This window comes from Coregonus clupeaformis, chromosome 30, assembly GCF_020615455.1.
Source record: "Coregonus clupeaformis isolate EN_2021a chromosome 30, ASM2061545v1, whole genome shotgun sequence".
In the NCBI taxonomy this organism is placed as follows: domain Eukaryota; kingdom Metazoa; phylum Chordata; class Actinopteri; order Salmoniformes; family Salmonidae; genus Coregonus; species Coregonus clupeaformis.
This window is the reverse complement of record NC_059221.1, coordinates 7,915,151-7,936,908: the sequence shown is the minus strand read 5'-3', so window position 1 is coordinate 7,936,908 and position 21,758 is coordinate 7,915,151. Positions and strand designations below refer to the sequence as shown.

At 43.4% G+C, this 21,758-nt stretch overlaps 1 protein-coding gene across 2 annotated transcripts in view; it reads left to right on the top strand.

Annotated features, from left to right (window-relative positions):
• LOC121546009 (calsyntenin-1) overlaps window positions 1–21,758 on the top strand; it is a 119,949-nt gene that overhangs the window by 73,117 nt on the left and 25,074 nt on the right. For both annotated transcript variants that reach the window (XM_041856971.2, XM_041856970.2), the window contains 8 exons: window positions 2,825–2,946; window positions 7,347–7,509; window positions 9,906–10,063; window positions 12,541–12,689; window positions 18,249–18,493; window positions 20,104–20,274; window positions 20,645–20,790; window positions 21,215–21,350. In XM_041856971.2, the coding sequence (XP_041712905.1) occupies window positions 2,825–2,946; window positions 7,347–7,509; window positions 9,906–10,063; window positions 12,541–12,689; window positions 18,249–18,493; window positions 20,104–20,274; window positions 20,645–20,790; window positions 21,215–21,350 (1,290 nt within the window). The remainder of the gene's footprint in view (window positions 1–2,824; window positions 2,947–7,346; window positions 7,510–9,905; window positions 10,064–12,540; window positions 12,690–18,248; window positions 18,494–20,103; window positions 20,275–20,644; window positions 20,791–21,214; window positions 21,351–21,758) is intronic.

The following is a 21,758-nucleotide window of genomic DNA, read 5'->3' as shown; positions in this document are numbered from 1 at the left end:
TTTTGTTGATAGCGATGTCAAGAAAGCAGAGCGGTGCTTTATTATGGACAGACCTCTCCCCATTTTAGCTACCGTTGCATCACTATGTTTTGACCATGACAGTTTACAATCCAGGGTTACACCAAGCAGTTTAGTCTCCTCAACATGCTCAATTTCCACATTATTCATTACAAGATTTAGTTTAGGTTTAGTGAATGATTTGTCCCAAATGCAATGCTTTTAGTTTTTGAAATATTTAGGACCAGTTTATTTCTTGCCACCCAGTTTGAAACTGACTGCAGCTCTTTGTTAAGTGTTGCAGTGATTTCACTTTCTGTGGTAGCTGTTGATTCATTAGCATACATAGACACAAACGCTTTACTCAGTGCCAGGTCATTAGTAAAGATTGAAAAAAGTAAGGGGCCTAGACCGCTGCCTTGGGGAATGCCTGACTCTACCTGGATTATGTTGGAAAGGCTTCCATTCAAGAACACCCTCTGTGTTCTGTTAGACAGGTAACTCTCGATCCACAATATAGCAGGGGATGTAAAGCCATAACACATACGTTTTTCCAGCAGTAGATTATGATCAATAATGTCAAAAGCTGCACTGAAGTCTAACAAAACAGCTCCCACAATCTTCTTATCAATTTCTCTCAGCCAATCATCAATCATTTGTGTAAGTTCCATAAATGTTGAATGCCCTTCCCTGTAGCACACACTTTCCTATATGCTTAGATTGAAGAGATGGCAAATAGGTGTGGCAATAGTCTGCTATCATCCTCAGTAATTTTCCATCCAAGTTGTCAGACCCAGGTGGCTGATAGACAACAATGTTTTCACCTCTTCCGCACTCACTTTATGGAATTCAAAATTACAATGCTTGCCTTTCATATACAGTGGGGAAAAAAAGTATTTAGTCAGCAACCAATTGTGCAAGTTCTCCCACTTAAAAAGATGAGAGAGGCCTGTAATTTTAATCATAGGTACACGTCAACTATGACAGACAAATTGAGAAAAATGTTTCCAGAAAATCACATTGTAGGATTTTTTATGAATTTATTTGCAAATTATGGTGGAAAATAAGTATTTGGTCACCTACAAACAAGCAAGATTTCTGGCTCTCACAGACCTGTAACTTCTTCTTTAAGAGGCTCCTCTGTCCTCCACTCGTTACCCGTATTAATGGCACCTGTTTGAACTTGTTATCAGTATAAAAGACACCTGTCCACAACCTCAAACAGTCATACTCCAAACTCCACTATGGCCAAGACCAAAGAGCTGTCAAAGGACACCAGAAACAAAATTGTAGACCTGCACCAGGCTGGGAAGACTGAATCTGCAATAGGTAAGCAGCTTGGTTTGAAGAAATCAACTGTGGGAGCAATTATTAGGAAATTGAAGACATACAAGACCACTGATAATCTCCCTCGATCTGGGGCTCCACGCAAGATCTCACCCCGTGGGATCAAAATGATCACAAGAACGGTGAGCAAAAATCCCAGAACCACACGGGGGGACCTAGTGAATGACCTGCAGAGAGCTGGGACCAAAGTAACAAAGCCTACAATCAGTAACACACTACGCCGCCAGGGACTCAAATCCTGCAGTGCAAGACGTGTCCCCCTGCTTAAGCCAGTACATGTCCAGGCCCGTCTGAAGTTTGCTAGAGTGCATTTGGATGATCCAGAAGAGGATTGGGAGAATGTCATATGGTCAGATGAAACCAAAATATAACTTTTTGGTAAAAACTCAACTCGTCGTGTTTGGAGGACAAAGAATGCTGAGGTGCATCCAAAGAACACCATACCTACTGTGAAGCATGGGGGTGGAAACATCATGTTTTGGGGCTGTTTTTCTGCAAAGGGACCAGGACGACTGATCCGTGTAAAGGAAAGAATGAATGGGGCCATGTATCGTGAGATTTTGAGTGAAAACCTCCTTCTATCAGCAAGGGCATTGAAGATGAAACGTGGCTGGGTCTTTCAGCATGACAATGATCCCAATCACACCGCCCGGGCAACGAAGGAGTGGCTTTGTAAGAAGCATTTCAAGGTCCTGGAGTGGCCTAGCCAGTCTCCAGATCTCTACCCCATAGAAAATCTTTGGAGGGAGTTGAAAGTCTGTGTTGCCCAGCGACAGCCCCAAAACATCACTGCTCTAGAGGAGATCTGCATGGAGGAATGGGCCAAAATACCAGCAACAGTGTGTGAAAACCTTGTGAAGACTTACAGAAAACGTTTGACCTGTGTCATTGCCAACAAAGGGTATATAACAAAGTATTGAGAAACTTTTGTTATTGACCAAATACTTATTTTCCACCATAATTTGCAAATAAATTCAATAAATATCCTACAATGTGATTTTCTGGATTTTTTTTTCTCATTTTTTCTGTCATAGTTGACGTGTACCTATGATGAAAATTACAGGCCTCTCTCATCTTTTTAAGTGGGAGAACATGCACAATTGGTGGCTGACTAAATACTTTTTTTCCCCACTGTATAATTTGGTCATTTAGGTATGGTTGTGTAGGTTGAGAATTTGTTGTTGTCATGTGATGCCTAAGTTTGCTAATCTTGCCAATGAAAAAATCATTAAAGAAGTTGGCAATATCAGTGGGTTTTGTGATAAATGAGCCATCTAATTCAATTAATGATGGAGCCGATTTCGCCTTTTGCGTACATTTTCTTCTTTTTTTTTGGTTAAGTTTAGTTACATGATTTCTCAGTTTACAGTACGTTTGTCAATCGTGCCAACCGGGATTTCTGGAAAGTTTGGGAATATTGGGAAAGTTACCGGAATTTTGCAACCCTACCTTTAACCCGGATCTGATGTCCGTCCCACAGAGATGAACAGACACCACTACTCCCTCTACATCCACAACTGCCGCCTCATTCTCCTGCTGCGCCTGGACCCCGCCGAGTCAGAGAACTACAAACCAGCCGAGTTCCACTGGAAACTGGACCAGGTGAGCAACCACACTTTGAATTTAATTTCATTTGATTTTGGACAAATTGAGATGGAACCTTGTTGTTACGAACCCCGTGGCTCTAAACGTCTAGGGTGGATGGACATGAGACCCGTAACATAAATTATGCAAATTATAAGTGTGACCTGGAACAGTGAGAACAAAAATGACACAACAACCATGAACTACCGTCAAACACAAATGGTTTATTACTAAACACACGGTAAAGGTTTGGGAAAAAGGGCTGAGCAGGACCCAAGAAATGAAACAATAGTGTAAAACCCCCTAAACTGATCTAGCCTGCCTGAAGAACCGCTAGGCTACTGCTAGTCATACAAAAATACAGTGGGTGGTCCGCTCAGGTCTAACTGGTGTTTATAGACAGATTTCTTCCTACGGGTAATGTACGCCCAAGGGCAACTAGCTTAAACCCCCCCTTTTCCCAAAAAACACACAAAACTACTAAACAGGGTACTCAGCAATTAAATAAGTACACAGGATACAACAGTATCCACACTCAGGTAAAGAAATATATTCTAATAATGTTACCAATAGGGTAACCAACAACTTAGTGCGTACACAACACACAGGACACCACCGTGTCCATACTCACATATGGCAAAAAGTCTCTCTCTCTTGCAACAAACACAAGTCTGGTTTTATAAACTGGGATGTGTGATTGAACAAACGAGTAACAGGTGGTGCAATTCACAGGAATGTTCACTGATTGGTCCAATCAGCAGACACCTCAACGACCACCAATCAGGAACATACAGGACACCTGTGATTAGGGCAGAAAGAGTAGAAACACACAAAAACACAGGATACCTGTATCCGTAACACTCCCACCCTTAAAAGAGCAAACCAAAATGGTTTGCGACACACGTACCATCACAACACCCAAAATTCAATAATCATCCTGCCGGGATAACAAAAAAAAACCTAGATCATTACACACGAGACAAAGCATCTGCCAACACATTATCCAACCCCTCTTCGCAGAGGAATGGCCTCTGGGTACCTGGCGGCCACACACATAATTGTCAACATAAACTGGTTACCAGATTTTGTTTTTGGTAATGGTCCAACACAATCAACCATCACATGTTCGAATGGTTCACCTATGGCCGGTATGGGACAAAGAGGCGCGGGGGAAATAACCTGGTTCGGTTTCCCAACTACTTGACAGGTGTGGCAAGTCCGACAGAACTGAGCCACATCTTGTTTTAAGCCAGGCCAAAAGAAATGTCGCAAAACACGATCATAAGTCTTGGTGACTCCCAGATGTCCGGACCACTGGTGATCATGAGCGAGGATAAAACATTTTGTCGAAAGGCTGTAGGAATCACTATTTGGTAAACAGCATTCCAATCTCCGCCAGCGTCAACATGGGATGTCCATTTACGCATGAGGAGATTACCATCAATGAAGTATGCCATGTTTTTCTTCTTTAGCTCGTCCTCTGAGACAACACTAGAAAAACATTTAGCCAGACTAATGTCAACCTGTTGGTTAGCGATCAGCTGCTCACGAGTAACTGGTAACTGTATTGCTTCAGCAACAAGTTCCACATCCTTCTTCCTTTCTCTGGGCTGTTGGTCAGACTGCACCAGCTTACCAGAGGTAGCACCCGAACTATCCTCTGGGTCACACTCTCTGAATAGAATCGTGTCTGACAAATCTACCACTTCACCCACTTGTCGTGCTTGAGCACGTGTGACAGCACAAGCGGGGAACACATCTGGATAACCCTGTGCCAGCTCCTCGGAGAGAGACTGGTCACTTTTATCCAATACCTCCAATATGGGTATTACCTTTCCTCCGGCAATATCGTTGCCCATTATGAAGGTCACCCCTTTTACTGGCAACATCGGACGTACGCCAACTCTGAACAATCCACTGACTAACTCAGAGTGTACGTTCACAAAGTGCAATGGCACTGGGACGAAACCCATTTCAATTCCTTGTACTAACACACTGGAACCACAATATGTATTATTAGACAAGGGCAACACATCAGCTAGTATGAACGACTGCGCCGCACCAGTATCTCTGAGGATTCTAACTGGACGCTGAGACGCTTCATCATCTGATATAGAAACAAACCCCTCAAAAATGAACGGTTCATAACTGTGATCTGGGACAGGGACTTTCAAACCACATTCACTATGAGGCTTCTGTCTTGATTCCGGCCTTACAACCGCATCGAATCAGCCCAACACCCGTTGGCGGCCTGGCGTGCTGAGGCATCCCCGGTTTGCGTTTTAGCAGAAAGCAATCATTAACTATATGTCCCACCTTATGACAATAGAAACAGTGACGCACATCTTTTGGGCGTGCTGGATGTACTGCTGGTCGACTAGGATTAAAAGTTAGCAACTCCGCAGCCCTGCTCTCCGTACGAGCCGAAAACACGCTCTTATGCGTCAACACAAACTCGTCTGCCAATACAGACGCTTCCGACAGTGAGGATACTTTCTGTTCGTTCAGATAAACTACAATGCGTTCCGGTAAACAATTTTTAAACTCTTCTAACAAGATTAACTCCCGTGAGAGTTAAAATCAGTTACCTTACTAGCACTGTGCCATTTGTCAAACAGATTTCCTTTGTCTCTAGCAAACTCCACATAAGTCTGAGTAGGAGACTTTTTATGAGACCTAAATCTCTGTCGATATGCCTCAGGAACAAGCTCATAGGCACGAAGAACAGTAGCTTTGACCACCTCATAATTCAAACTGTCTTCAAGAGGTAGCGCTGCCAGAACCTCTTGGGCTTTACCTGTTAGCTTACACTGAAGTAATAGGCACCATACCTCGTCGGGCCATTTCAATGCTACCGCTATACGTTCAAAAACACTGAAATAGGAATCAACCTCTGACTCCCTGAACACAGGTACCAAGGTGATCTGCCTACTAATATCAAACGTAGCAGATGACACAGCTGGTGAGGATGGCTCACTAGCAGGCATAGTATTAGCAGAGACTAACCTCGCTGTTTCTGCCTCTAGTTCCATTTTACGCATCTCCAGCTTGTCTTGCCTGATTTGTGCCCGCTCTTCCGCCTCTATTTGGAGCCGTGTCGAGCGGACATCCATCCTGGCATCACTGTCAGTCAGTGGGGAGAGGGGGTCATAACGGGGCAATGTGGCTGGAGCCTTAGTCTCGTCCTCAGACACTGATGGGCTTACAGGAACAGCAACCACATCCCCTACAGGAGCAGCAGACTCAGGCGGCGGTAACTCAAGCACTCGCTCGTTTAACAATATCGCTAACACTACTTCCCTAACTTCTGCTTTCACTAAACCCCTCGGTATGGGTACAGAAAAGTGGTCAGCCAAAGCCTGTAGATCCACTCTACGACAATTCTCAAAAATCTCCCACGTAGGGTTTTCCAAAAATGCTTCCAAATCAAAAGTAGCCATCCTACTAGCAACACGAGCCGACGACTACTGAACACAAAAAAAAACAGGTAGTACAGCTGCCAAGCTCAACACTGAACCAGACACTTACTAATTTGCACGAGTAGCATGGGATAGATAGGATCCCAGACGAGCCCCCACTTTATGTTACGAACCCCGTGGCTCTAAACGTCTAGGGTGGATGGACATGAGACCCGTAACATAAATTATGCAAATTATAAGTGTGACCTGGAACAGTGAGAACAAAAATGACACAACAACCATGAACTACCGTCAAACACAAATGGTTTATTACTAAACACACGGTAAAGGTTTGGGAAAAAGGGCTGAGCAGGACCCAAGAAATGAAACAATAGTGTAAAACCCCCTAAACTGATCTAGCCTGCCTGAAGAACCGCTAGGCTACTGCTAGTCATACAAAAATACAGTGGGTGGTCCGCTCAGGTCTAACTGGTGTTTATAGACAGATTTCTTCCTACGGGTAATGTACGCCCAAGGGCAACTAGCTTAAACCCCCCTTTTCCCAAAAAACACACAAAACTACTAAACAGGGTACTCAGCAATTAAATAAGTACACAGGATACAACAGTATCCACACTCAGGTAAAGAAATATATTCTAATAATGTTACCAATAGGGTAACCAACAACTTAGTGCGTACACAACACACAGGACACCACCGTGTCCATACTCACATATGGCAAAAAGTCTCTCTCTCTTGCAACAAACACAAGTCTGGTTTTATAAACTGGGATGTGTTATTGAACAAACGAGTAACAGGTGGTGCAATTCACAGGAATGTTCACTGATTGGTCCAATCAGCAGACACCTCAACGACCACCAATCAGGAACATACAGGACACCTGTGATTAGGGCAGAAAGAGTAGAAACACACAAAAACACAGGATACCTGTATCCGTAACACTTGTCTTTTATTATTTACTTTGACCTCATGTCCCCTCTGCTCTCTCTCTGCCCCCAGGTGTGTGACAAAGAGTGGCACCACTACGTGCTGAACGTAGAGTACCCCTCCGTGGCTCTATTTGTGGATGGGGCCACCATCGAGCCCTTCCTGGTAACCGAAGACTACCCCCTGCACTCCTCCAAGTTCGACACGCAGCTCACCATCGGGGCCTGCTGGCAAGGTAAACTAGGCACAAAGTAGCCTGGTCCCAGATCTGTTTGTGCTATCATGTCAACTCCTTGTCATGCCAAACATTTGGATTTGACATGATAGCACAAACAGATCTGGAACCAGGCTAGATGCAAAGCAAATGTTGACAATAAAAGATTATCTTAAGATATCATATTTATTAACAACAAACAGAAATTGTCAGGATGTTTTAAGATGTAATCCTTTAGCTACATTGGTTCTTTCTGGAATAGGCTGCAGGTATGTGATACATGTGGCAATGACTGCATGTATCACCAAAGACCCCAGTATTGTTTGAATTAATGTCTACTTATATGGATGGTCTAAGGAAAGAATGCTAGAATTAGGCTTTCAGTTTGAGAATGTGAGTTTTTTTGTTATATGGTGACAGTTTTTTTCCATTGATAGACACCAGTCACAGTGGTACCCGTATCAATGTGGCCATGTAATGTTCTATGTTATATACAGTGCCTTCAGAAAGTATTCAGACCCCTTCACTTTTTCCACATTTTGCTACGTTACAGCCTTATTCTAAAATAGATTAAATATTTATTTTTTTCAGCAATCTACACACAATACCCCATACTGACGAAGCGAGAACAGGTTTTTAGAATTCTTTGCAAATGTATTAAAAATAAAAAACTGAAATAACTTATTTACATAAGTATTCAGACCCTTTGCTATGAGACTCAAAATTGAGCTCAGGTGCATCCTATTTCCATTGATCATCCTTGAGATGTTTCTTCAACTTAATTGGAGTCCACCTGTGATATATTCAATTGATTGGACATGATTTGGAAAGGCTCACACCTGTCTATATAAAGTCCCACAGTTGACAGTGCATGTCAGAGCAAAAACCAAGCCATGAGGTCGATGGAATTTTCCGTAGAGCTCCGAGACAGGATTGTGTCGAGGCACAGATCTGGGGAAGGGTACGAAAAAAATTCTGCAGCATTGAAGGTCCCCAAGAACACAATGGCCTCCGTCATTCTTAAATGGAAGAACCACCAAGACTCTTCCTAGAGCTGGCCGCTCGGCCAAACAGAGCAATTGGGGGAGAAGGGCGTTGGTCAGGGAGGTGACCAAGAACCCGATGGTCACTCTGACAGAGCTCTACAGTTCCTCTGTGGAGATGGGAGAACCTTCCAGAAGGACAACCATCTCTGCAGCACTCCACCAATCAGGGCTTTATGGTAGAGTGGCCAGACGGAAGCCTCTCTTCAGTAAAAAGCACATGACAGCCCACTTGGAGTTTGCCAAAAGGCACCTAAAGGACTCTCAGACAATGAGAAACAAGATTCTCTGGTCTGATGAAACCAAGATTGAACTCTTTGGCCTGAATGCCAAGCGTCATGTCTGGAGGAAACCTGGCACCATCCCTATGGTGAAGCATGGTTGTGGCAGCATCATGCTGTGGGGATGTTTTTCAGTGGCAGGTACTGGGATACATACTAGTCAGGATCGAGGCAAAGATGAACAGAGCAAAGTAGATCCTTGATGAAAACCTGCTTCAGAGCGCTCAGGACCTTAGACTGGGGGCGAATATTCACCTTCCAACAGGACAACGACCCTAAACACACAGCCAAGACAATGCAGGAGTGGCTTCGGGACAAGTCTCTAAATGTCCTTGAGTGGCCCAGCAAGAGCCTGGACTTGAACCCGATCGAACATCTCTGGAGAGACCTGAAAATAGCTGTGCAGCAACGCTCCCCATCCAACCTGACAGAGCTTGAGAGGATCTGCAGAGAAGAATGGGAGAAACTCCCCAAATACAGGTGTGCCAAGCTTGTCACGTCATACCCAAGAAGACTTGAGGCTGTAATCGCTGCCATCGGTGATTCAACAAAGTACTGAGCAAAGGGTGTGAATACTTAAGTAAATGTGATATTTCCGTTTTTGCTTTGTCATTATGGGGTATTGTGTGTAGATTGATGAGGGAAAAAGACAATTCATCCATTTTGGAATAAGGCTGTAACCTTACAAAATGTGGAAAAAGTCAAGGGGTCTGAATACTTTCCGAAGGCACTGTATAGTATGTAAAAGCTGGAAGTAGAAGCCTGAGTGTTGTTCACCATTAGTTTACTCCAACTAGGAGAGGGATGGTAGGCTTAGGGGAAAATAATAAAGGAAAAAATATATATATGGATGATTGGAAATGATACAGACAATTACATTGATGGAAGCCACAATCTATCTGCAATATTAAAGGCGATCTACCCCCTAAGAAAAAAAATATACTTACATGAGAGCGCCAGTCACGCGGGCTTTGCTGCACATTGAAACGGCATGCTTCAAACCGCCGGCCCAGAAAAGGTCAGTCTGTAGACTTGTACGCATTGCTGACTGTGTGTGTGTGTGAATTTCTCATCCGCTCTTCGGCGGGTCCAGGCGAAAACGCTCACATGTCCCAGTTTTTTCGGGGGAATCTGGCCGGGCTGATGATCCGCTCAGGAAAGCTGGAGAACAAGGAGGTGATCGACTGCCTTTACACCTGCAAAGAGGGCCTGGACGTGCAGCTGCCTGAGGAGGTGGCATCGGCCGTCAAGGTGAGAGGTTTAGCTATAGCCTAGGGGGCTCTGGGGTGAAGTTTCCCCTAGGTACAGATCTAGGATCAGCTTCCCCTCCTACAATCCTAACCTTTACCCTTAGTGGGGGAAAGATCAGCGTCTTGGGGCATCTTCACCCTACAACGCTAAAGGGCCTCTTGGGCTAGGCAGGGCAGCACACTGCTGGTCAGTCTGGGCTTGGGTTCAGCATAGGTTCAGCATACATAGCATTCATTTCTATCTGTGTGTACAATGAGTAAACTGTCCTTTCTGAAGCAAACGTAGCAAATCATGCAAATGATTTAATCTGATAGTGTATTTGTATTTATTATGGATCCCCATACTCTTTTTGGGGTCCAGCAAAATTAAGGCATTTATACAATTTTAAAAACATTACAATACATTCACAGATTTCACAACACAATGTGTGCCCTCAGGCCCCTACTCCACCACTACCACATATCTACAATACAAAATCCAAGTGTACGTGTGTGTATAATGCATATGTTATCAAATCAAATCAAATTTTATTGGCCACATGCGCCGAATACAACAGGTGCAGACATTACAGTGAAATGCTTACTTACAGCCCTTAACCAACAGTGCATTTATTTTTAACAAAAAAAAAGTAAAGATAAGACGACAACAAAAAAAGTGTTGAGAAAAAAAGAGCAGAAGTCAAATAAAATAACAGTAGGGAGGCTATATATACAGGGGGGTACCGGTGCAGAGTCAATGTGCGGGGGCACCGGCTAGTTGAGGTAGTTGAAGTAATATGTACATGTGGGTAGAGTTAAAGTGACTATGCATAAATAATTAACAGAGTAGCAGCAGCGTAAAAGGATGGGGTGGGGGGGCAGTGCAAATAGTCCGGGTAGCCATGATTAGCTGTTCAGGAGTCTTATGGCTTGGGGGTAGAAGCTGTTGAGAAGTCTTTTGGACCTAGACTTGGCACTCCGGTACCGCTTGCCGTGCGGTAGCAGAGAGAACAGTCTATGACTAGGGTGGCTGGAGTCTTTGACAATTTTGAGGGCCTTCCTCTGACAGTGATGTACTGGGCCGTACGCACTACCCTCTGTAGTGCCTTGCGGTCGGAGGCCAAGCAGTTGCCATACCAGGCGGTGATGCAACCAGTCAGGATGCTCTCGATGGTGCAGCTGTATAATTTTTTGAGGATCTGAGGACCCATGCCAAATCTTTTCAGTCTACTGAGGGGGAATAGGCTTTGTCGTGCCCTCTTCACGACTGTCTTGGTGTGTTTTGACCATGATAGTTCGTTGGTGATGTGGACACCAAGGAACTTGAAGTTCTCAACCTGTTCCACTACAGCCCTGTCGATGAGAATGGGGGCGTGCTCAGTCCTCTTTTTTTTCCTGTAGTCCACAATCATCTCCTTTGTCTTGGTCACGTTGAGGGAGAGGTTGTTATCCTGGCACCACACGGCCAGGTCTCTGACCTCCTCCCTATAGGCTGTCTCGTCGTTGTCGGTGATCAGGCCTACCACTGTTGTGTCGTCGGCAAACTTAATGATGGTGTTGGAGTCGTGCCTGGCCATGCAGTCATGGGTGAACGGGGAGTACAGGAGGGGACTGAGCACGCACCCCTGAGGGGCCCCCGTGTTGAGGATCAGTGTGGCAGATGTGTTGTTACCTACCCTTACTACCAGGGGGCGGCCCGTCAGGAAGTCCAGGATCCAGTTGCAGAGGGAGGTGTTTAGTCCCAGGATCCTTAGCTTAGTGATGAGCTTTGAGGGTGTGTGTGTGTGTGTGTGTGTATGCATGTGTCTGTGCCTATTTTTTGTGTGCTTCACGGTCCCAACTGTTACATAAGGTGCATTTGTATCTGTTTTTTAAATCTAATTTTACTGCTTGCCTCAGTTACAGTGCATTCGGAAAGTATTCAGACCCATTCCCTTTCTCCATATTTTTTTACGTTAGTCTTTTGTCGTTAGTAAAGATTGAAAAAAGTAAGGGGCCTAGACAGCTGCCCTGGGGAATTCCTGATTCTACCTGGATTATGTTGGAGAGGCTTCCATTAAAGAACACCCTCTCTGTTCTGTTAGACAGGTAACTCCTTGTCCACAATATAGCAGGGGGTGTAAAGCCATAACAAAACGTTTTTCCAGCAGCAGACTATGATCTATAATGTCAAGATCTTCACTGAAGTCTAACAAAACAGCCCCCACAATCTTTTTATCATCCATTTCTCTCAGCCAATCATCAGTCATTTGTGTAAGTGCTGTGCTTGTTGAATGTCCTTCCCTATAAGCGTGTTAGGACTAAGTGCCCAAAAGATAGTCTACATTGAAATGAGTACAGCCCCAAGTCAAGAGGGGTTTTAGTCTTCTAAATTTGAATGCACTCACTGTAAGTTGTTCTGGATAAGAGCGTCTGCTAAATGTCTAAAATGTAGAATGTCGTCCGAGATGTTTGCGTCAACAGTTGGGGCTCACTATGCCATCACCTCTTCTCTTTTAGGTGGAGTTCAACCCCAACCAGTCGTCTCTGAACGTCGAAGGTGATGACATCAAGGCTTTTGACAAGGTCATGCAGCACATCTCCTACCTGAACTCACGCCAGTTCCCCACCCCTGGCATCCGACACCTCCGCATCTCCACCACCCTCAAGTGAGTGTCCCGTGCCATCAATAAAAACTTTGGCCCATATACATTTTGGGCCAGTGTCCAGAACACATATTATAGATGATGGACTATCGTTTCTCTTTGCTTATTTGAGCTGTTCTTGCCATAATGTGGACTTGGTATTTTACCAAATAGGGCTATCTTCTGTATACCCCCTACCTTGTCACAACACAACTGATTGGCTCAAACGCATTAAGAAGGAAAGAAATTCCACAAATTACCTTTTAACAAGGCACACCTGTTAATTGAAATGAATTCCAGGTAAGTACCTCATGAAGCTGGTTGAGAGAATGCCAAGAGTGTGCAAAGCTGTCATCAAGGCAAAGGGTGGCTATTTTAAGAATCTCAAATATAAAATATATTTTGATTTGTTTAACACTTTTTTGGTTACTACATGATTCCATATCTGTTATTTCATAGTTTTGATGTCTTCACTATTATTCTACAATGTAGAAAATAGTAAAAATAAAGAAAAACCCTTGAATAAGTAGGTGTTCTAAAACTTTTGACCGGTAGTGTATATTGGTGCCCAGGCTTGGTCTTAGGTGGAAGAGCCTCAATCTTCTTTTATTGATTTGATTTTCATATGTATAAATGATAAGGTTACAGATGGTTATGCAGACTTAAGAGTCTACATTGGAGAGTTGCTAGCGGGAAAAACCCCTTGTGGAACTTTACATGTTTATTTTTCGGGTGTAGTATAGTTCGGGTTCAGGGTTCATATAGTTTGTTTAGGCTCGGTGAGAATGGGGAGAGTTCAACACATGGAGAGAGTTCAACACATGGGGGAAGGTACCACCTTATCTTTAGAGTAGGATTCAGTCTGCATATTGGTTGGTCAAAGTGCAATGGCAGGTAACAGACTGTGTTTATGTACATGGAACATTAGAGAGAGCCCTAACCCTGTTAAAAGGAAAAAAGTACTATATTTTTTGAAAAAATAAAATATTGATATTGCTCTGTTGCAAGAAACTCATTTGGATGATAAGTAGCATCTGAAATTGCAACAAGGAGGGTTTGATCAAGTGCTTTTCTCATCATTTACATCCAGAAGTAGAGGTGTGGCAATTCTTCCTACCACTTAAGGTGTTGAATTGTGTGAAAGTACATTTGGTCGTTTTGTTATAATTAAAGGTACTTTAAAAAGGGCAGGACATTTCCATAATGAATATTTACTCTCCCCCCCCCACCTGTTTTATCTGCTAATATAGGAAGCATAGTCATATCTGATCATGCTGAGGTGATCCTGGACATAAAACTCAAAGGGGCACCCAATCCATCAAAACATTGGAGATTGAATACAACCATTCTTAAAGACCATACATTTACATCATATTTTATTACGGAGTTTAAAGCATTTTTCTTTATTAACACTCAATCAACAGATAACCCCTTGCTCCTTTGGTGAACCTGTAAAGCGTAAGCCAGGGGTCTGATTATGTCATACTCAGCCACTAAGAGGCAGGAAAAAATGTGAAAAGCAAAAACCATTAGAGGGTGAATTGGCAACTAAAGAGAAGGACTACATAAAAATTCCCACTCCTGCCCTATTAAAGGAAATATCAGTCCTTAGATCAACGTTGGACTCTCTACTAACACAGGACGCTGAAAATAAAATGAGATTTGTCAGGCAAAAGGAAAATAGAAAGGAAAATATTTGGCGTACCTAGCTAAAAAGAGAGCAGACTCCCAGTCAATTGCTACAATTACTGATTCTGATGGCAACCATCTATATGAAAATAAATGGATAAATTAGTCATTTAAGAAATGTTATGCGAATCTTTATACCTCAGAACTGACAAATGATGCACCCAAACTAATGAAGGACTTATTTTCTAAGATTGAGCTCCTTACTATTTCCGCCAGAACAGAGGTCTCTCCTTAATACCCCTGTTACCAAGGAAGAGATAATGTTTGCAATTAAGAATCTGCAAAATGGTAGGGCCCCAGGACCGGAATGGATTTGTAGTGAGTTCTATAAGGAGTTCCATGGCCTGATCCTTGAGCCATTGCTTGATATGTTTAACCACTCATTTTCAAATGACCGCCTTCCTCAAAAGCTGAGGGAAGCTAACATCACTTATTCTCAAAAAAGGAAAATGCCCAGAGTCTTGTTCCTCGTACAGACCTATTGCTCTTCTGAACGTGGATAGGAAATTACTTTCTAAAATCCTAGCCCCGAGACTTCAATTACATCTCTTGTTAATATTATTGAATTATTCAGTGAATTATCAGGCTACAAGATTAATCTAACTAAATCAGAGGCTATGCCACTTGGTAGTCTTCACTCTGGTAACTCTCCCCCCTTTCCTTTTAAATGGTCTCCCTCAGGTTTTACGTATCTGGGTATATTCGTAACTCCTAAATACCAACAAATGACCAAACCAATTTTGTTCCCTTGTTTGATACAATAAGACAGGATCTGGAGCGCTGGAACTCTCTTCTGATTTCATGGTTGGGTAGAATATCCCTCTTGAAAATGAACATTTTACAGAGACTACTTTACCCAATCCAAATGATCCCAGTCTTACTTTCCAATAACGTAATAAAATATTGAAATGGCTGGTTAAGTTCCTTCATATGGAGTTAAACGCAAGCCAAGACTTAAGATGGCAATGTTGCAGCTGCCAGGTTATATGGGGGGCTTGGATCTGCCCAATATAAGGTTTTATCAGTGGTGTGCCCACTTATGTTATATTTCTGACTGGATCACAAATGATGACTCCTCTATTTGGTTAGACATTGAGACATATTTTTCAAAATACCCCTTGCAGGATATTTTATTTTTCAGAAGCTTCAAGTCTGTAAAAGATCACTGCAATAATCCCATTACACTTAACACACTCAAAGCATGGAGGTCAGTTCAACGTTTTTTGGGAAGGTCCAAACTAACCTCTGCTCTTACCCCGATTCTTAACAACCCAGATTTTGTACCAGGATTGCTGGATGCTGGCTTTAACATTTGGCTTAATAAGGGCAAAGGCAGTCCCTCAACCTGATCAAGACAAAGGAAATTATTATGGACTACAGGAATAAAAAGAGGACTGAGCACGCCCCCATTCTCATCAACAGGGCTGTAGTGGAACAGGTTTAGAGCTTCAAGTTCCTTGGTGTCCACATCACCAACAAACGTTGTGAAGAGGGCACGACAAAGCCTATTCCCCCTCAGGAGACTGAAAAGATTTGGCATGGGTCCTCAGATCCTCAAAAAGTTATACAGCTGCACCATCGAGACCATCCTGACTGGTTGCATCACCGCCCGGTATGGCAACTGCTCGGCCTCCAACCGCAAGGCACTACAGAGGGTAGTGCGTACGGCCCAGTACATCACTGGGGCCAAGCTTCCTGCCATCCAGGACCTCTATACCAAGCGGTGTCAGAGGAAGGCCCTAAAAATTGACTGTTCTCTCTGCTACCACACGGCAAGCGGTACCGGAGCGCCAAGTCTAGGTCAAAAAGGCTTCTTAACAGCTTCTACCCCCAAGCCATAAGACTCCTGAACAGCTAACCAAATGGCTACCCAGACTATTTGCATTGCTGCTGCTACTCTCTGTTTATTATCTATGCATAGTCAAATTACCTCTACCTACATATACATATTACCCCAATTACCTCGACTAACCTGTACCCTCGCAGATTGACTCTGTACCGGTACCCCCTGTATATAGCCTCGTTACTGTTATTTTATTGTTGCTCTTTAATTATTTGTTATTTTTCATTTTTATTTATTTATTGTTTACTTTTATTACTGTTTATTTAGTAAATACTTTCTTAACACTTATTTTTTCTTAAAACTGCATTGTTGGTTAAGTGCTTGTAAGTAAGCATTTCACTGTAAGGTCTACACCTGTTGTATTCAGTGCATGTGACAAATACAATTTGATTTGAATACTTATTGACTCAAGACATTTCAGCTTTTCATTTTTCAGTAATTTGTACGTTTTTCTAATTCCATTATGGGGTATTGTGTGTAGGCCAGTGATACACACTGTCAGTTTAATCAATTTTAAATTCAGGCTGTGACACAACAAAATGTGGAAAAGGTCAAGGGACTCATGGGCGTCGCACAATTGGCCCAGCGTCGTCCAGGGTAGGGGAGGGAATGGCCGGCAGGGATGTAGCTCAGTTGATAGAGCATGGCGTTTGCAACGCCAGGGTTGTGGGTTTGATTCCCACGGGGGGCCAGTATAAAAAAAAAAAGATGTATTCACTAACTGTAAGTCGCTCTGGATAAGAGCGTCTGCTAAATGACGTAAATGTAAATGTAAATGTAAGGGGTTTGAATACTTTCTTTAAGGCACTGTACCTTGATTGCCTGAGTTCTGTCATTGAGATAATTATGAAACCATCGGCAAGCATCAGTACACAACCCTATTGAGGACAGCTTATTCAACAGAATAACATGGTCTATAGTATCAAAAGCTTTTGACAAGGCTACAAACATAGCAGCACAATTCTGTCTATCATCTAAGGCATTTGCAATATCATTTACAACAAGCATGGTAGCCGTAAAGGTGCTATATTTAGGTCTGAATCCGGTTTGATAAACATTAAGAATACCATTTACAGATAGAAAATAACGTAGCTGTTCTAGTATTTTTGCAAGACAAAGGAGCCTGCAAGTGGTTTGATAATTATCGAGATCACTACTATCCCCGCTCTTATGGAGTGGTAGCACAAAAGCTGCTTTCCACACTTTTTGAATATTTCTTGATACTAAAGTTAATAGTAAAGTTAAATGTAAAATGTGTGTTACTGAGCCAGCAAAGACAGGTCCAAATTGTCAGCCCCTAATGACTTCTTGGTGTTAATAAGGCAAAAATAACTTATGTTTCTGTGAGTTGCCAAAAAGAAAAACCCTGACTACCATTTCCCAAGTTACTGATCATACAGCGAGGCAACTGGAGGCTGTATGTGGGAAGAACAGTCAACTGACTAGCCAAGACCAGTATGACCACCATTTCTTTCAAATAGGAAACCAGCTGAGATAAAATGCTGATTAAAAGCATCACAAATCTTAACTTTTTCAGTAATGATGCAGGAGTCTAAAACTACTTGATTAAGCAGGGAAGTAGAGGAATTACCCCATTTTAAGTGAATTAACTGTTTTCTAGAATTTTGATCAATAACAGTCTGCCTTAGCACTAAGGAAGTAGTTTGATTTGGCCTGTTTATCCAAAGCAGTGCACCTATTTCTCAGTGAAAGATGATGACATTTAAATGGTAAATTACTGACATGTTTAAAAGGTGTTGCTTTACACTATTACTTTACACAATTCATTCGAATAGAATACAAAAAGCAGAACAGAAAGGTAAAATGGACCTGTCTTTTCCAAAGGGAATTCAACATGAAAGGTAGACTGGAAAGGTAAGACAGAGGTGAAAAGAATGAAACACAGCTTCAAGTGATGCAAACTGTTTTAAAGCCTAGTTCCACAGTATTTCCAATAAAATGGTTCCCTGCAAATTAAACACATTTCTATACTAAGTTTAAAAAATGACATTTTGATTGTCATGGCTAATCTGAAACCGTTGGCTCGCTAGGTGTTTCAACGAGGAGACGTGCATCTCGGTGCCAGACGCGGAGGGATACGTGATGGTGCTGCAGCCTCAGGAGCCCAGGATCAGCCTGAGTGGCATCGACCACTTTGCCCGCGGCACCGCTGACTTCGAGAGCCCCAAGGGCGTGACGCTCTTCCCCGAGCTGCGCATCGTCAGCACCATCACCCGCGAAGTGGAGGCCGATGACGAGCCCGAGGCCACCGAGGGGGCCGAGGACGACCCCACAGGTACTAAGCCGTGCCACCCTACTGTAGATCGTACCATCTTACTGTAGATCGTACCATCTTACTGTAGATCGTACCATCTTACTGTAGATTGTACCATCTTACTGTAGATCCTACCACCTTACAGTAAAGGGGTGTTTCTAAACCTTCTAACTGGCAAGCTATGGTCCCTCCCCCTTGGAGTATCCCCTTACATTAAAACTAACACTTGAGGGGCCTCCCGAGTGGCTCAGCAGTCTAAGGCACTGCATTGCAGTGCTTGAGGCATCACTACAGACCCGGGTTCGTCATAGCCGGCCGTGACCGGGAGACCCATGAGGCTGCGCACAATTGGCCCAGCGTCGTCCGGGTTAGGGGAGGGTTTGGCCGGCCGGGACTTCCTTGTCCCATCGCGGTCTAACGACTCCTTGTGGCGGCCACGCCATCTGGACTGTGTTTCCTCCGACACATTGGTGTGGCTGGCTTCTGGGTTAAGCAAGCCGTGTGTCAAGAAGCAGTGCGGCTTGGCAGGGTCGTGTTTCGGAGGATGCATGGCTCTCGACCTTCGCCTCTCCCGAGTCCGTAGTTGCAGCGATGGGACAAGACTTAATCACGAAATTGGGGAGAAAAAAGTGGTAAAAGTACCAACAAAAAAAATACTAACACTTGAGAACTGACTTGAACTGTCAGTCAGCCAACCATCTCCGGAACCAGTCGGTATCATCCCAGGGACCGGTGGCTGTCCACAAACCAGAGGTTGGCTTTAGATACTATGGTAAATAGGGCTTAGAGGTCTACTACCACTGTTACCTACCTACACTTCTGTTCTCCTTACCTCTCTCAGGTTGATAAACAATGTACAGGACATCATGGGCTAGTTTCCCAGACACAGATTAAGCCTAGTCCTGGACTGAAAAGCTTTCTGGGAACCTTTTATTTTCCTGGTATTTAGCAGGTTGTTACCTCGAAATTACTAATCCATTGTTACCTCCAAGTTTCTTTAGTAAATACCATGTAAATACCACCTTAAATCGGGCTGTAAAGTAAAGCGTAACCAGCATCCTCAATGGACAATGTCCATTGAAAGTATGTTTTAGTCTAGGACTAGTTTTTAATTTGAGTTCGGCTACCAAGCCTAAAAAAGCCCTCTTAAGAAGCCTCACATGATCAGATCAGTTTTTATGAAAAGGACAAAAGAAACTGCACACTATATAATCCGTGTACCACATTTTACGTTTTGATCCACAGTGGCTCTTTGTCAGGTCAAACAGTATTTAAGTGTACACATACCCAGAAATCCACATGACCATTATGCCACTGTCCAACATGAGCATTCACGCATGACAGATACAATTTCAGGCAATAATTATTCATGCTTCTTCATTTGTCTACGCATTCTTCATTCATCTATGATTGCATTTTAATTGAAAACTCCAGTTTGGCTAAAATGGATGCTTTGTCCCAAGTCTTCTCATCATCTCTCTCTTTCTTGTTCTCGTTCTCTCTCTCATTCTCTCCCTCTCTGGAAAGTGTTACCACATAAAGTACATTGCCACAGAAAACATATAGAAACATGAAATCAATGATGGAAATACACCAGTAGAAAAATACAAATATTTTATCTTCTCTGTCAGTTCAAGAGACTGTGGTGTCGGAGGAGATCATGCACAACCTGGACACGTGCGAGGTGACTGCTCTGGACGAGGAGCTGGACGGAGAGCATGAGACCCTGGAGGTGGACCAGGCCCAAGTCCAGCAGCGTGGCCTGGAGATGACTTCCTCCAACCTGGGCCTCGTCCTGACAGGTCTGTCTAGGATGGCTAGGCTAAGCTAGGCTAGGCTATGTTTGGCTATGGTAGACTAGGCTATGCTAGTATAGGCTAATCACAATAGCATTCAGGCACAGCCACACAGACGCAATCCATATGTATAATGGACATGCAAAGCCTACATTCATACATATAGCCGCGCATGTGCACCAGGTGTCACGCACCCACATGTATGCACATATTCTACTTCTATTGGCTACTAGCAAAAATACACACACTAGGCATACATACACTCACATTCTACATGACAACTGTAGCAACTTTTCATTCACCACAATGCATCAAAACCTATCCTTCCTTTAGCTACATGTTCCCTCCCTAATGCTACCTCCTCTCCCTGTCACAGGCATAAACACCATGGCCAACTACGAGCAGGTCCTGCAACTGATCCACTACAGGAACTGGCACACGGAGGCTCTCTTTGACAGGAAGTTCAAGCTGGTCTGCTCCGAACTCAACGGGCGCTACATCAGCAACAACTTCAAGGTCGAGGTATGACTGAGCGTTTACTGTCTATACCTCACCTATAGGGCTACTGCTGTCACTTGTTCAGTATAGAGATGGATGTATGGACAATAATCCCTAGTCACAGTGTTTGGGGATATTAACCCTTTGTAAATTGTAAACAACAAGTGAGGAAGTAAACAACAATATGTAACAAGTTGTTTTTCCCATGGAAAAGGTTTGGTAATATTTCATTAACCCTTGAATACATTAGATAGGGAAAGGGGATATCTAGTCAGCTGCACAACTGAATGAATTCAACGGAAATGTCTTCCGCATTTAACCCAGCCCTTTGTGAATCTGTGATCTGTCACACTCTGGACACTCTCTCTTTCTTTCTGTCACTCTTTCGCTCTCTCTCTCTCCCTCTCCATCTCTCTCTTTCTCTGTGCGTGCATGTGCCTACCCCCAGGTCAACGTGATCCACACAGCCAACCCCATGGAACACGCTAACAATGTCAAGGTTCAGCCAAACTTCATCAACCCAGTGCAACACGCCTCTGTGGACCTGTCTGGACACAACCTGGTCAACGCTCACCAGGCCTCAGGTACACCACTAATGCTAACCCAGCTTGTTAGCCTGTGTGAATAATTAGCTTATTTGGACTAGCTGCCCTATATAAATCATAAGCACACAATTTACACAAACCCTCGATTTAATTAAAACCGCAAAACGGAAGCCTCCGGCGTGCTGTGTCAATAGTCTGTCTCAGTCCACACAGAAGCACAGTTAAAATGTACATAAATATAGATGTATTTTGTATTGATTTAATTAATCCAAACGTCCCTTTTTTTGCTTCACGTGGTGAACACGGTTTTATGGCAATCGGAAAAGGTCTGGATGCTGCCTTGAATTGAATAGTATTCCATAGATTTATAATACCGGAAACACTGTTTCCGGGTCACGCATGGTGGAGTAGACACCATACAATTCCAGCTAATCTTGATTCAGTTAT